Source organism: Polypterus senegalus, chromosome 16, assembly GCF_016835505.1.
Source record: "Polypterus senegalus isolate Bchr_013 chromosome 16, ASM1683550v1, whole genome shotgun sequence".
Lineage (NCBI taxonomy): Eukaryota > Metazoa > Chordata > Cladistia > Polypteriformes > Polypteridae > Polypterus > Polypterus senegalus.
In genome coordinates, this window is record NC_053169.1 from 84,570,341 (window position 1) to 84,586,984 (window position 16,644).

Below are 16,644 nucleotides of genomic sequence, written 5' to 3' on the forward strand. Positions count from 1 at the left end.
ATATATATTATTAATGCTTTTATTATGTTGTCTGTTGTATCATAGGAGTATTGTATGGCAAAGCCTGCATTGTAATACATATTGTATTAGGGTTGAGTTGAAGGGTGGAGGGGCCTCAAAAATGTACATTTCTTAGTCAGGCCAGCTCTGCTTGTAAAAAGTGTATGCTGTCTATGATTCGTCATCGGTTTAAAACATTCAGTATGTTGTGAAACTCATTGGACAGTTTCCTCTTTTGTTTAATTAATGGTTATGTTTTTTCTTGTGAAAGAATCTATATTTTTACAACATACTTATTTTCAACGTCTCTTTGGTGGTAATATAATTTTCTTTTACAATATTTACTTAGGGGCGGCACGGTGGCACAGTGGTAGCGCTGCTGCCTCGCAGTTAGGAGACCTGGGTTCGCTTCCCGGGTCCTCCCTGCGTGAGTTTGCATGTTCTCCCGTGTCTGCGTGGGTTTCCTCCGGGCGCTCCGGTTTCCTCCCACAATCCAAAGACATGCAGGTTAGGTGGATTGGCGATTCTAAATTGGCCCTAGTGTTGGTGTGTGGGTGTGTTTGTGTGTGTCCTGCGGTGGGTTGGCACCCTGCCCAGGATTGGTTCCTGCCTTGTGCCCTGTGTTGGCTGGGATTGGCTCCAGCAGACCCCCGTGACCCTGTATTCGGATTCAGCGGGTTGGAAAATGGATGGATGGATATTTACTTAGGTGAAGCGGCAGACGATAAAATAAAAGTATGATGCAAGATCATTTTGATTAAATAACGGTTGTAAAAGTAAACTCCTGGAAAGTCTCAAAACCAGCTGATTTGTTAAAACTCTGTATAACAAATACATTATCTAAAAATTAACAAATTACTTACCTGTAGAAGGTAAAACTTGGTAGTTTGAATTCACTTTTAAAGTATAACAAGCATATCCGCTGTTTCAGTACTTAGGTTTTCCTGTATTTCTAACTACAAACCAAATTATCAATATGCTTCAATATAAAAAAAAAAGTATAATTTAAAAAACAGCTGATTATAGTTCAAAGGTAAATGGTGCTAGCAAATTAGTTCTAAAAATGACAGTATATCATACCAAATGTCATCGGTAACTTGGCATATTCCTACATCAACTGTATAATAAAAAGCTTTTGATTTGGTGATGCGATCTTCAGAGGGAATGTGAGACACACAAGGAGTAGTAAAAGCATAAGAGGCAGAAATTATAAAAACGGATTGGAGGCAAGCAAGGTGCCTCAAAATGACAAGAGTCTGAGGAGCAGGCTGTAAGTGAGTGTGCTTGACAGAAGTCCAGACACACAGGAGTATTCAGAGGAAATGCTCTGAAGGTGCATATAGGGCAAGAGATAAATATTTTAAATGAATTATATTACCTGTCTTTGACAGATAACATGGGTAGTTTTTCTAATAATTGGAGATCCATCCATTGACTGAACTCATATTGTTCTTCCAGGGTTATAGGTACCCAGGCCTATGGTGACTACAGTTTCAGTCACATGTTAGGCACAAAACCTGGACAAAATGTCATTATATGACAGGGGAAAGTTGCAAATACAGTGGGCCAATACTTCAATATGCTACACATCATCCTAACCTGCCCATGTGGAAACCAGTTTGCCAGCAGAAAAACTGTCAACCAGGAAAACATATACAAACCTTACAATAGACATGCATGTGTTTCTTTTTTTTATTATTTAATTTTATAGGCATTATTTAAAGAAAACAACATTACATACAGTCATGTCAAACTTCACAAACCCTAATTCAACCCCTGCCCGAAAAGAGAGAGAGGAGAGCCAACAACAAGAGCAAATATTTAAAAACAACAAAGAGAATGTCCTTTTCTCCTGATATAAATGCTTATTCTAAGATTTGACTAATTATATCTTGCCATATTTTAAAAAGTAGATCCTCTACTGACTAACAGGTGGGCTTCCAGTTGAACAAGATAAATCGATGTTCTAGTAGTGTGTAACAATTAAAATCAATTTGTCCTTCTCCACTTTAAGCCCATCTGGGAGTCCACCAAATGCATCTGTTAATGGGTTAAGAGTGATTGGGACACCAAGGCTGTCCGGTAGGCACTCACAAGATTTTTGTCCAGAATGATGTTAATTTGGTGCACGGCCAAAACGTGTGGCTGGAGCTAAATTGCAACATTTACTGGTTGAACCTTGCCCTGATACATTTTGGACAATTTCAAACAAAATAATTGTGCTTGATAAAAAAAATTCAAGTTGGATGATCGAATGCTTTGTGCATATCGAGCTGGAGTGTATTCTGTGCATGACTGCCTTCCACTCCTTTTCAGAGATGGGGAAAGGATCTTTCACTTAACATACCTTAGGATCTTTGAAAGGAAGAGATTTTAAGATGTTTTTATATATTATTGGGTGGTAGGTGAGGAAAAATGGGCAGGTTCTTTTTAGCAGAGTTTCTGATTTGAAAGTAGTAGAAAAATTGTTGACGGTAAGTTAAATTTGAAGCATAATTGTACATAAGATGCAAAGATATTATCTATATACAAATCTTTAAGTGCTTTAATAATGGACATTTTCCAAAAATTAAATACTGTGTAGGTTGAAGAGGGTAGAACAGATTAAACCTTTTCTGTCCTAAAGTGCTTTCTGCATTGGTTCCATATTCTGAGTGAGTGATGGACAATTAGATTATCAGTATATTGACGATAATTTGTATTTACTTGGGCACAAAGCAGGGCATATAAAGAAGTACAGCAAGATTTTATTTCTCTTGCAGACTGGGCTTGTGTATATTCATCAGGTCTTTATAGCTTGTATATTTGCTGCCAAGTAATAAAACTGAAAGTTAGGTAGTGCCATGCCTCCTTCTGTTTTAGGTTGTTGTAGAGTCAACCTTTAGATACGTAGATGTTTTGAATTCCTAATAAATGAAGTTATTATTGAATCTAATTTCTTAAAGACAGATTTGTTAATGTATATGGGGATGCTCTGAAATAGAAATAGAAGCTTGGGAAGGATGTTCATCTTGACAGTACATTCTCCTTGCTAATGTGAGATGGAGAGTAGACCCATCTGTTCATATCTTGTTTAATTGTTTTCCATCCTGACAGCAAACTTTTGTTGAAAAAAGGTCTTTAAATTTACTTGTGATGTGTACCCCTAGGTACTTGAACTGATCTGCTAAAATAAACGGGAAGGTGTCCAGTGTAATACTGTTTTCACTGGAAAAAGCACACTTTTATTCAAATGAATTCTGATTCCAGATATCTTTTGAAATTCTGCTTGTGTATTGAAGACTGCTGGTACAGAAGTTTGTGGGTCCCATATATACAGTACCATATCATCTTCATGAACTGATATTTTTCAATCAAGTCCTTCTCTGGTAATCTCCTTCACAGTATCTCTGATACATTTCAAAAGTGAATGGCCAATGGCTTAACACTAGAATTACCAGAGCCTACGAAAAAACTCGTAATTCCGTCCCACCTTAAACTGCTTCTTAAATCCCTTCACACCTCTCCGCCAGCGTCCTTTGTTCTCTAAATGTGCTGATAAAGAGAAGCCGGCTATTCCATCCCCCCACCAATTTAGAACGTGCACGAACTTCTCTCAGCTCATGCCTTGATTGAGTATCTGGGAGTGAAGTGGAGTTTTAGAGTGAAATAATAGATCGTTGTTTGGAACACACGCATTTCATGTCTGTTCCGTTTCTACAGTAATCTGTGTCAACACATTGTTAAAACAGAAACTTTTTTATATTCTAGTAGTAGATGACAAAATGTAGGCATAAACTATATAATGTATGAAGCCTGAAGTCCAAATAGCAAAGAAACATTTTCACAAGAATAACACAATTGCACTTTTATTCAAACATATAACTGCAGAAAGAAAAAGCCGCCTTAACATGCGACATTGACACCAGTTTACTATAACTGACTCCGTGGTTCAATAGATACAGCCCCCGCTTGGGAATCAAGGGTCACGGGTTCGATCCTGCGCCCCTCCCTTTTGAGAAGTAAACTGCTCTTAGTCTTACTGTTTTAGAATAAAAACATACATTTCATTTCAGTCTGTAACAGCCGGTGCAATTTATGATCTTTGTAAAGGTTAGCTTTTTTTTTATTCACTTTTCATTCTCTCAGTCGCGTTCAGAATCAATCCATACAACCCCATCTGACACGGCTGTTTTCACTAAAGACGCCGTATAGCTCTGCAGTGTACCACGATGCATACTAACGCCCCGGTTCTGACACACAAACGCTGGCGAAGCTGCCTTCTTCGTATCTCACCGTCACTTGCTTTTCTTTTTATTCAGTTTTATTGAGTGTTCCTGCCAGTCCCGCATGTTGCTGTATGCTTTTTCTTTTGCACCCCATGACATGCAGAAGAAAGAATGGTAAAGACCAGTAACTTCGGCGCTATATGCAATCATCAGACACTCCCCATCTGCCCGTGTCGTTCAAACACAGGAACATATATTGGTGTAAAAGTATAACAAAAGTGCACTTTTATTCAAGTGCACTTTTTCCATCGCCTTTTCCTGTAAGAAGCAGTGTACACACTTCTCTCTATGCTGTGGTTTCTATTACACACCTGAAAGAAAGAGACAATATATGTGAAAATATAATCGCACTAATGCAATATTATTTGAAAACGAACAGCGTCAGATCGGGTGTGAATTTATGCAGGAACTGGAAATTCTCTGATGCGGGACCTTCCCCCAGGGAAGAAAGTACAGTGTCAGGTGCTCATTCAGTGTAATAGAAACCATAGCACAGAGAGGTGTGTACACGGCAACAAGTACACGTGTCGTAAATGTAGGAAGGACGGTCCTTGGGTGTGTGGGAACTGTTAATATTTGAATGTGATGATTTTATATAGCACGGAATGAAAATCTTCACTTCTTAGCATTGCACCATGCAAGATGTCGTATCAATCGCCTACTGTATCTTGCTTTCTTTTTTCTTCGGTTATACAGGTAGTTTTGAATAAAAGTGCACTTGTTTTGTTTGCGAAATGAAGTGTCTGCGTGCACTTTTCGTGGCATTACACGTGTATTTTTTGAGCATGCCCGTTTGAGCAGTATAAAAGTATTGAAAAGTATAACAAAACAACGGGCAGATGGGGAGTGTCTGATGATTGCATATAGCGCCGAACTTACTGCTCTTTACTATTCTCTCCTCTGCGTGCCCTGGAGTACAAAAGAAACAGAATACAGGCGCTATAGCTCTGTGCTGTACCACGATGCATACTAACGCCCCCACCGGTTCTGACACACAGACGCTGGCGAAGCTGTCTTCTTCGTATCTCACCGTCACTTGATTTTCTTTTTATTCAGTTTTATTGAGTGTTCCTGCCAGTCCCGCATGTTGCTGTATGCTGGATATGTTCACATGTATTGTCTCTTTCTTTCAGGTGTGTAATAGAAACCACAGCATAGAGAGAAGTGTGTACACTGCTTCTTACAGGAAAAGGCGATGGAAAAAGTGCACTTGAATAAAAGTGCACTTTTGTTATACTTTTACACCAATATATGTTCCTGTGTTTGAGCGACACGGGCAGATGGGGAGTGTCTGATGATTGCATATAGCGCCGAAGTTACTGGTCTTTACCATTCTTTCTTCTGCATGTCCTGGGTGCAAAAGAAAAAGCATACAGCAACATGCGGGGACTGGCAGGAACACTCAATAAAACTGAATAAAAAGAAAAGCAAGTGACGGTGAGATACGAAGAAGGCAGCTTCGCCAGCGTTTGTGTGTCAGAACCGGGGGGGGTGCGTTAGTATGCATCGTGGTACACTGCAGAGCTATAGCGTCTTTAGTGAAAACAGCCGTGTCAGATGGGGTTGTATGGATTGATTCTGAACGCGACTGAGAGAGTGAAAAGTGAATAAAAAAAAAGCTAACCTTTACAAAGATCATAAATTGCACCGGCTGTTACAGACTGAAATCAAATGTATGTTTTTATTCTAAAACAGTAAGACTAAGAACAGTTTACTTCTCAAAAGGGAGGGGCGCAGGATCGAACCCGTGACCCCTTGATTACCAAGCGGGGGCTGTATCTATTGAACCACGGAGTCAGTTACAGTAAACTGGTGTCAATGTCGCATGTTAAGGCGGCTTTTTCTTTCTGCAGTTATATGTTTGAATAAAAGTGCAATTGTGTTATTCTTGTGAAAATGTTTCTTTGCTATTTGGACTTCAGGCTTCATACATTATATAGTTTATGCCTACATTTTGTCATCTACTACTAGAATATAAAAAAAGTTTCTGTTTTAACAATGTGTGTACACAGATTACTGTAGAAACGGAACAGACATGAAATGCGTGTGTTCCAAACAACGATCTATTATTTCACTCTAAAACTCCACTTCACTCCCAGATACTCAATCAAGGCATGAGCTGAGAGAAGTTCGTGCACGTTCTAAATTGGTGGGGGATGGAATAGCCGGCTGCTCCTAGCTTCTCTTTATCAGCACATTTAGAGAACAAAGGACGCTGGCGGAGAGGTGTGAAGGGATTTAAGAAGCAGTTTAAGGTGGGACGGAATTACGAGTTTTTTCGTAGGCTCTGGTAATTCTAGTGTTAATGGCAATTGCAAACAGCAGTGGTGATAGTAGGCATCCTTGTTGAGTCCCACGTTCGAGTATGAAGTAGTTTGAAACAGCATTGTTAATACAAACAGAGGTATGTGGGCTGGTATAGAGTAGTTCGATCCATGAACATATTTGGGCCAAACCTAAATTTGCGCATTGTGGTGAATAGGTAGTCTCATTTAGCCTTGCCAAATGTTTTTTCTGTGTCCAACGAAAATAAGATCTCTGGTGTATTAGCTTTTAATCTTCAAAATTTGTTTAATGCAACATACTCTCCCATGAAATCTTAAGTGTCTGTCTTTAATAAATCTGGTTTGGTCTTGTGGTATTACAGATGGAAGTACTTTCTCGATCCTTCTAGCGAAAACTTTGGAGAGTATCTTAACATCATTATTCAGAAGTGAAATTGGTCTATATGATGCACATTATAATACGTATTCATTTTTCCTTGGAAAGACGTAATTAATGCTTGGAGAAAAGTTAGAGGTAGAATTTTGTTGTTTCTAGCTAACTGTGTTGATAATTTCTGTTATTACATTGTGAAGTTCCTGCTTGTGGATTTGTTCAGCTGAGGTCTTATTTGCCTTCTCTCTGTGTTCACAGTAATGATCTCATGATTTAAAAATGAGCTTTTCAGTTTCTTTAGTTGTCAAGAGGTTAAATTCTAATTGAAAAACCTGTCTTTTCCTATAAATATATTTTGCAAACTTAAGTAAAAGTATGTTGTTTCATACAATAGCTTTAACTTTGATTTCACTTATAGGTGTCGGGGTTAAAAGGATAAATAAGAAGTAATTTGTTGTCTTTCTCACCGCCCTAGCCCTTCCCCATTTTGCCTCCCCAAGTGAGGCTAGACACACTTAGCAAAGAAGCAGTCCTCTGACATAGAGACAGAGCACGTTCAAAACAAAATAAATCCTCAGCAGTGGTGTAGTAAAGATTAAAATTGAGATATCTTATGGTAGTACAGTCCAGATGCAATAAACCAGGGGTGCCCACACTTTTTCTTGCGAGCCACTTTTAAAATGACCAGGTTGAAATGATCTACCTACATTAAAAATTATATATATATATATATACACACACACTTTATATATAAAATATACGTTGTCATACCTTGCATAACTGAATAATCTTTATGGCACAATAACAATTCAATACATTTATGGTCACTACAGTATTTGGATTTAATAATCATCATGTGGGAAACGGCTGACTCACATAAATAAGTAGAGCCGAATAATGCAGTCAAAGAGCTTTTGAATTCAGCCGAGTGAAAAATGACAGCTGTCCGATTAACTGCGATTTTAGTTCCCTCTCCTTTCTCTTTCTCAGATCGCTTTTTGGAAGGATGTCAGTTTCGTAGTTTTTATGAACAGTTTGAAAGTGCCTTTCCACATTTTCCTTCTTTGGAATAGCAATGATAGATTGACAGATCAAACAAACGCACTTCGATTGTGACATTGTGAGAAAAAAAAAATCCTCTTCCAATTCCACATCCAGCCCATACCCTCCCCAAACAATTTTTTTTTTAAATCAAAATTGGAAGGCTAACTAGATCACAGCCGGAGTTTTGCAGTAGCTTGTGCGTTTGATCGTGCGTGCGGGATGACCAGTGTGTTAGAAGAAAAGAGATCTCAGACTGGCCGCCATGTATGTCAATCAAGTGGCAAATGCCATAGGGAGGATATATGATAAGACTAACGTTTAAAAATTTTTCTTTTTGAATACAATGCAATCTGCCTGCACTACCTTTGTGATCTACCGGTCGATCGCGATCGACATCTTGGGCACTTCTGCAATAAACCTAGGGCAGGGGTCCTCAATCACGGTCCTGGAGAGCCGCAGTGGCTGCAGGTTTTTGCTCCAACCCAGTTGCTTAATAAAAAGCACTTATTGCTAAAGTAACACTTCTGCTTCACTTTAGTGATTTTGAGCCCTTATTGCTTAATTTTGTCTTAAACAGCTATTTTAATTGCTCCTTATTATGAATAACATGCAAATGACAAGAGAGAGCAGCAGCTTATTTCCATTTACACCTGTGTGTATTTATCTGCACTATTGGGTTTAATTAAATACTTGGAAGAAAAATGAAGAGAAATAAGTGAGGGACTGAGAATTACTCGTCCATTTTAGCCTTCAAATCATTTGCATAATAGAAAGGGAAAGAAAATCTAGGATATGAGAATGACCTGACATAGCAGAGTTAATTTAATTTCATAGCTTGTTAGTGCTTTATTGGTGAGAATTGCTTTCTAATTAAGCAACCAGGTCAGAACAAAAACCTGCAGCCACTGCGGCTCTCCAGGACTGGGATTGAGGACCCCTGACCTAGGGTATGATATTAAGTGGGCATGCATGTGTTTCACACAAATATCTTTTGACTTTTCATCCAAACAAGGCTAATATTGCTGATACCAGCATTAATGATCAGATACCTCTTTCAGATTTAAATAATGGGAAGGGAATTTTATTGAAATACCACAAATTACTGATACCGTGAAGGAATATGTGTACAGCTTTCAGAAGTAAAGTATCAGTTTCGGAAAATAAATCTGTTTAGAAAGAGACTGAAGACAATAAAATATGAAGTTTAAATCTTCATTGATATGAATAAGTCTTCCTTTTGTAACTATAGATCCATTAAATCCTACGAAACAACAGAAGTGCCTCTGGACACCTGACAAAAAAATTTTCTTTAACTATCTATAAATGATTTAAGAGATGTAAGGGGAAGGGGTATTTATGACTAAATAAACTATATAACTAAATACATGATGGACGTAGTTTGGACATGTAGGTAAGATTTTCACTGCACTCTGTACATTTGACAGGCCTATACTCCTACTGTATTAGGAGTTTGTTTTATCTGTTAATGTATGCCTGACATATGGAATGCTTTCCATTTTTTAAAAATTCTATGCAATATGTGAATACTGTTGTGTGCAGATATTCTTCATATGTTGAAACAAAACTTTCTATGCTTTATAAATGTAAATACAAAACTTTCTATGCTTTTTAATTATAAATACAAGATGGGCAATGCTGTCTTACAGGAAGTAACCTCTAAAAAATGATTTTTGGGGTTTATATTGCTATATTCTCACACTAAAGAAGCAGATGAAAAAGCAAATAAAATATTAGGTTATATTGTAGCAACTGATGAATATAAGTAAAGGGACTATACGTGCAGACTACAAAATGCGTTAGCGAGACTGCATCTGGAGTACAGAATGCAGTTCTCTACAAAAAGATATAGCAGTTCTAGAATCTGAGCAGAAAAAAAAAGTAGCCAAGAGTGTCCTGACCCAAAATGGCTATTACTGCTCTGCATGGTTGAAAAAATTAGTCCTGAACAGAGAAGGCTGTGAGGGTCTTTGATCTTGAGTCTTCAAAAAGGCATTGATGTATAATTGAGATATCAGCATTTTTTTGATGAAATACTGAACTACACACTCAAAGACACTGGTGGAAGTACATTTTAGACTAAAGTTAGGAAACACATCCTCACGAAAACAGTTGTTGGAACCTGGAACAGTCTTATCAAGTCTTGTAGTTAAAATGGAAGCCTTGACACCTTGTAACACTGGAACGACTTAATTAGATAACCAAACGAACATAATGAGCTGAATGGTGTCCTCTTGTTTATCAGATTTGCTATTAGAAATACACTGCATATGTATACCGTACATAAAATATGCAATATTATTTACATCTGTAGGTAAACTTTATCATTTTTCCACAAATAAGAAGTTGTTTTGTCCTTTATTAGACCAAATGAACATAGAGATAATGAGGAATTGCTCGGAGTGATGCTCCTAATCTCTCTTGTGGTCTTTCCAGAGATGGCAAAGGTGAGACGTGAACCCAGGTCAGTGAAATTAGAGCTGCCGGTTCGGTCTCTTAGCTAAAGCAGATTTCTGTCTGCCAGCAGCAGATTTGTGCTTAGGTTGTGACGCATTTTTCTTGTACAGAGGTTGTATCTCAGTCTGGATGCACACATTGCCAGTTGCAAGCATGTTTCATTCTTCTAATTTCATGTTATAATCCCTAATAAAATCTTTATCTAAAATAATAAAAAAAGGTTATTACACAATTACAGTAAGGTCTTACTGAGGATACAGAAATGTAAAATAAATTACGAATAAACTGATTAGAATTAACACTCACAATATATTAAGCAACTTCCTTTGCCCTGTCTGGCATTTTAGTGCAAGTATGAAGATTATCTCTAAACAGGCTGGTGCCTTCTTTTAGTGGAACTTTAGTGTACTGGTAAGGCTGAAATGGAAAGGGTCTCGACATCCCACAATTCTGTTGTGTTTTTTTTTTCTGTTCTCAGCAAATTAAGACTTCAACTAACAATTGTTTCATTGTTTCATACTGTAAAAGTGTATGTTTTACAGATGTCTTTGTGCAGTGTTGTTTTTGTTGTACATTTAACTTGTTATGCTTGTTTGATCAGACAAATACTGTACTGTTTTTGCTTTATGTAATCCTGAGCATGACTAGATATAATCCCAAGATTCTAAATGCTAATAATTAAATCAGTAAATGTGATAAATGCTATGTACATTTTTAAGAAGCTCACTTATAGACTGTGTTCTACAAGTAAAATGCTTTCTTTTTCAGGAGTTTCTCACAGACTCCTCTTAGTTGTGTATACATTCATATTAAACACAGTAATAAAAATACGGTAGTAATCTTTATTTTATCGACATTTTCTTTCAGAAGCCAAGCAGAAAGTGAAGCCAGTGGGAGAACAGAGATGTTGAGGTAGGAGGGAATTGCAAATGATGCTTAACTTATAAGTTACGAGACAGCAAACTCACAACTAGTTCTGCGGTAGAATATAAAAGAAACTCCACCAACCATTTCTTTGGAGGACACAGCAGGAAAATGTCATATAGCTTCATGGGAGTTAAAGCCAATAATCTGTATGCATTGGTGAATAATATATGATGAACCACCAATGAATTTTATTAAAATCAGGAAACCTTTCCTGGAGTTTATGTGCGGGTAATGTCAGTTACCTAGGATATACATTATGTAAGTGAATTGAAGCGGGACTCTATGGCCACAGTGTAACAATAATTATTGGGCAGATATTGCCTTGGTTCTGTTTCTGTTATACAAATTAGTGTCGTATTGTGCACTCATTATCTAATTACAGTAATCCCTCGCTATATCGCGCTTCGACTTTCGCGGCTTCATTCTATCGCGGATTATATATGAAAGCATAACTAAATACATAATGCGGATTTTTCGCTGCTTCGCGGGTTCTGCGGGCAATGTGTCTTTTTACTTCCTGTACATGCTTCCTCAGTTGGTTTGCCCAGTTGATTTCATACAAGGGACGCTATTGGCGGATAGCATGTGAATGAAGCTAACCAATCAGAGCACGCAGTTAAGTGCACCTGACTGAGAAGCTAACCAATCAGAGCACGCAGTTAAGTTCCTGCGTGCTGAATGCAGTGTTAACCAGGAAGTCTCGTCTCGCTCATTCAGCATCAACGTGTTTCGCTGTGTAAAGAGTTGTGCTCTTTTGTGTTTATCTTTGTGCATAGTCAAGCCCTTCATTATGGCTCCAAAACGATCTGCTACTGCTTCAGGGGCCGTGCCCAAGCAAAGCGGAAGATGTTAATGATTGCGAAAAGGTAAACGCTTTTGGATTTGTTGAAGGCTACGATTCTTTTATTTAAAAAGTAGGAAAGGAATACAAGATCTACGGCCGCAGTGTCCTTTTAACCAGGGTGCAAAACGAGTTGTAAGTGGATGTAATAAGGCAGTAGTCTGGATGGAATCTGCTTTAGGGATTTGGATTGAAGAAGAACAACGCCGGTGCTACACAGTCGCCTGAAGTGGCTCCTTTAGAAGGGCTGTAACGCTTTCCTTTGTTGTGCAGTAAAATTAAACTCATTGTTATCGGACAAGTCATTGTTGGTGAGTAACCATAATTAATTTTCTACTTACAGTACTTAGTACATGTACGTACGTTTAGTGTCACTGTACACACACATTTACTGTATACAATTTTTCTTGCATTGTACGTATTTATTGCTGGTGGCCTGTCTATCGTAAAAGCTGTAAAATATGTGATATCGGAGACACTCAATATCTTTAAAATAATATTTAGGTTTTACTGTATATAAACAGTGTGTTAATATACATAATTTCAATGAATCTTACCTAATATCTAAGAGAATACAAAGGGGTTATGCTGTATAACTCTGCGGGGAATATTTATAAACAGCAGAGTTTATAAGGGCTTAAAATATATAAAAATAACCATACAAAACATATGGTTTCTACTTCGCGGATTTTCATCTATCGCGGGGGGGGTCTGGAACGCAACCCCCGCGATCGAGGAGGGATTACTGTAGTATGTTTTTAAAGTTTTTGTTTGCATTGTACCTGTGAAATTGTTACAGTGCCAAATCCCATTTTGGTTAGCTTAAAATGACCTGCTATTATGTATCAGGATCAGCTACAAAGCCTATCAAGTGAGCAGAAGCCTAAGAGTTGACTTACCTCTGTCATATGGTAAATCTCACAATTGTTCCAAGGCATAATCAGAGATTGCTTCTTCTTTGCTTTACTTGATTAAAAAGGCATAAACAGTAGGGGTGTACCCAGCAGTGGTCTGAGCTCCCATCCAGGGATGATTCCTGTTTTACAGTCGATGCTCACAAGAAAAGCTCGGGCCTCTTGTGTCCCTGAAAATTGAGAAATTGAATTCAGTAATCAAGTACATTCTTACTGTTCTCTGTTTCAAACTTGCTGAAAAAATAAATGTGCATCAGCATCGCTCCAGTTCTGTCATGTAGCAGCTAACAAACTGAAATATCAGCATAGATCAAACCAACTAGGACATGTCAAGTTTGCACAGGTAAAAGATACTTTTGCAAGTAATGGGATTTCTTGAATTATGCATCTTCTATTCTCATTTACATTTATCATGGGATTGTCAGGGAAAAGGTTTAATTATCTAAATCAGCCCACACCCAAAAACACTACACTATTAAATATGATTCTTTTCCCAGTTTCTCTATGTTTGCTTCATCTGAACATCTTCACAGAATTATTCACCCATTTTACAAATCAAATGCATATTACAACAGCTAGTTAAAACCTTGTTTGTTTTCTCTTTTGACCTCTCAGTCCCTAGTATTGTTTTAGGATTAAGTAATTGTAAATATTTAACTTCTAGAAATGCTAACTATATACTTTAAGCTTTCTCCTGCACAGGGCGTGAGATGTAGGGCAGAAGCCAATGCCGTCCATCTCTCAGCACATTCAGTAGGTCCATTCAGAAGTGCACAGTAACTGAGCATGTGCCTCAGAGAGGCAGCCGTGCTTACCACTGCGTCACCATGCTGAGCATGTCACAGTTGGAATTTATTACAGATGTTTAGCCCAAAGCACAGCCCATGTTGGCAACGTTTAGATGCTAGTATGTGTTTTTATCTGCAGGGTAACAGCGTCATTAGTCTTGCTAGAGATCTATATCCGTTTTAACGTCGGTGTGAGTGTTACACATTTTTCTAGCACCATATGTGTTTTTTTTTAGCTACAGTGGGTTGAAAAACTATTCGACCCTCTAAACAAAGTTTATATTTCCTGTAATACAGTGATCCCTCCTCGATCGTGGGGGTTGCGTTCCAGAACCCCCCGCGAAAGGTGAAAATCAGTATGGTTGTTTTTAAATATTTTAAGCCCTTATAAACTCTCCCACACTCTTATAAACTTTTCCCGCACAGTTATACAGCATAAACCCTTTGTATTCGCTTAGATATTAGCTAAGATTCATTGAAATTATGTATGCAAACACACTGTTTATATACGGTAAAACCTAAATATTATTTTAAAGATATCGAGCGTCTCCGATACCACATATGTTACAGCCATTATGATAGACAGGCCACCAGTAATAAATACGTACAATGCAAGAAAAATTGTATATAGTAAAATGTGTGTACGGTTACACTAAACGTACGTACATGTACTAAGTATGTAGAAAATTAGTTATGGGTACTCACCAACAGTGACACGACGACTTGTCCGATAACGATGAGTTTAATTTTAACAAAGGAGAGCATTACAGCTCTTCTAAAGGAGCCTCTTCAGGCGATTGTGTAGCACCGCCGTTGTCGTCTGGAGTTACTACTTCCACTGAAGGCGTACTAGGTGATGTTTTGCGAGTAAGGAACATTGTGATGGGCAGTTGCTGGCGCTGCTTTTTCATTTGTGTAAGGAGGTTTTTATACACTTCCATGGTGTCGTCAACAGCATTTCAAAATTGCAAAGAACAAATCATTTGCGGGTCCCATTCTTCAGACAATGTCTGGAGATCTTTTGCCATTCGTAGAATGGTCGCAAGACACTCGAGAGTTAGGCCGGTGTCTTCTTCGTGTGCTGGGTCCTCTTGTTCCTTATCTTCCTCGCTCACTGACTTGGTCATTTCGGCCAAATCTTCGTCACGCAGCGTTTCGAAGTGGGCATCGAGCAGCTCATTGACGAAAGTTAACTCTTTACACAGCGAAACACGTTGATGCTGAATGAGCAAGACGAGATTGCCTGGTTAACGCAAAGCGGAATTGAATTCTGCGCTCCGTCGCTGAGCCAATCAGCACCCAGGAACTTAACCGCGTGCTCTGATTGGGCAGCTTCTCAGCCACCCGCCAGTAGCGTCCCTTATATGAAATCAACTGAGCAAACCAAGTGAGGAAGCATATACCAGAAATAAAAAGACCCATTGTCCACAGAAACCCATGAACCAGCAAAAAATCTGCGATATATATTTAAATATGCTTACATATAAAATCCACGATAGAGTGAAGCCGAAAGTTGAAGCGCAATACAGCGAGGCATTACTGTATTTTTCTTTGAAAATGCATCTTTAGTTTCATACTGTTACATATAAATGAGGGCCTGTTGGACAATACATTTTCACAAAAAAAATCCTGAAAACCAAATTGTGCTGCAACGATGCAGAACATATCAGTCAAATCTGCTGTTGAATAAGTATTCGACCCCTAATAGCTTGGAGACTGTATGATTGTTAACAATGCAATAAGGGGAATGAAAACAGGTGTAAACAATCAAGCAATGAATCCTCTAGCTTGTCGACTGGTCTAGAAGTGATTATTTAGGCCAGTTCTTAGGAACATACAACTGAGAAATCAGTACAAGTGGCTTATTTGGTGAAACCTCAAAAACTGACAACAATGAAGTCAAGGGAACTTTCTAATGACTTGAGAACCACTGTGATTAAGAAGTTTAAAGATGGCAGTGGTGCCAAGAAGATTGCCAAGCTCCTTAGCCTCAGTGTGTCCACTGTGAAGGCCACCATAATGAAGTGGAAGACAACTGGAAGCATAGTGAACTGGCCTAAGTCAGGCCGCCCTGTTAAAATAACAAAGAAGATGTCAATAAAACTAGTCAGAGAAGTAAGAGCAAATCCTAAAGTGACTCTCAGTGACCTGCAATACTCTGTATCTGCAGCTGGAGTGGGTGTGCACAAGAGAGGGGCTGTATGGCACAGTTGCCAGAAAAAAGTCACTACTAAACAATGTCATCTGAAAGCTCGATTAGAATTCGCTAACAGACATCTTGACAAGCATTCTGGAGTCATGTACTGTGGTCTGATGAGACCAAAATTGAACTTTCTGGCCTCAACACAAAGGCGTTTGCCTGGCAGATGGAAGGGACTGCCCATGATCTGGCAAACACCATACCTACCATCAAGCATGGTGGGGGGGGAGCATCATGCTTTGGGACTGCTTCTCTAGGGCAGTTACTGGGTCCCTTGTCCGTATTGAAGGAAGAATGGATAGTAGGAAGTATATCCAGATTTTCGAAGAAAACCTTAAAACGTCAGCCATGAAATTGGGACTCTTAACAGCACTGCAACTTTCTGCAGGACAATGACCCGAAACACTGTGCAAAAGTAACCAAAGTAGGGTTTGACAAAAAGAAGAACCAGGTTTTGCAGTGGCTTAGCCAAGTTCCGGATCCGAATCCGATTGAAAATTTGTGGCGTGATCTCCAAATTGCAGTTCAC

General features: G+C 38.6%; 1 protein-coding gene across 8 annotated transcripts in view; it reads left to right on the plus strand.

Annotated features, from left to right (window-relative positions):
* Nucleotides 1-16,644, plus strand: part of mark1 (MAP/microtubule affinity-regulating kinase 1) — a 395,537-nt gene that overhangs the window by 375,422 nt on the left and 3,471 nt on the right. For all 8 annotated transcript variants that reach the window (XM_039738976.1, XM_039738974.1, XM_039738977.1 and 5 more), the window contains one exon: nucleotides 11,313-11,357. In XM_039738976.1, coding sequence (XP_039594910.1) covers nucleotides 11,313-11,357 — 45 coding nt within the window. The remainder of the gene's footprint in view (nucleotides 1-11,312; nucleotides 11,358-16,644) is intronic.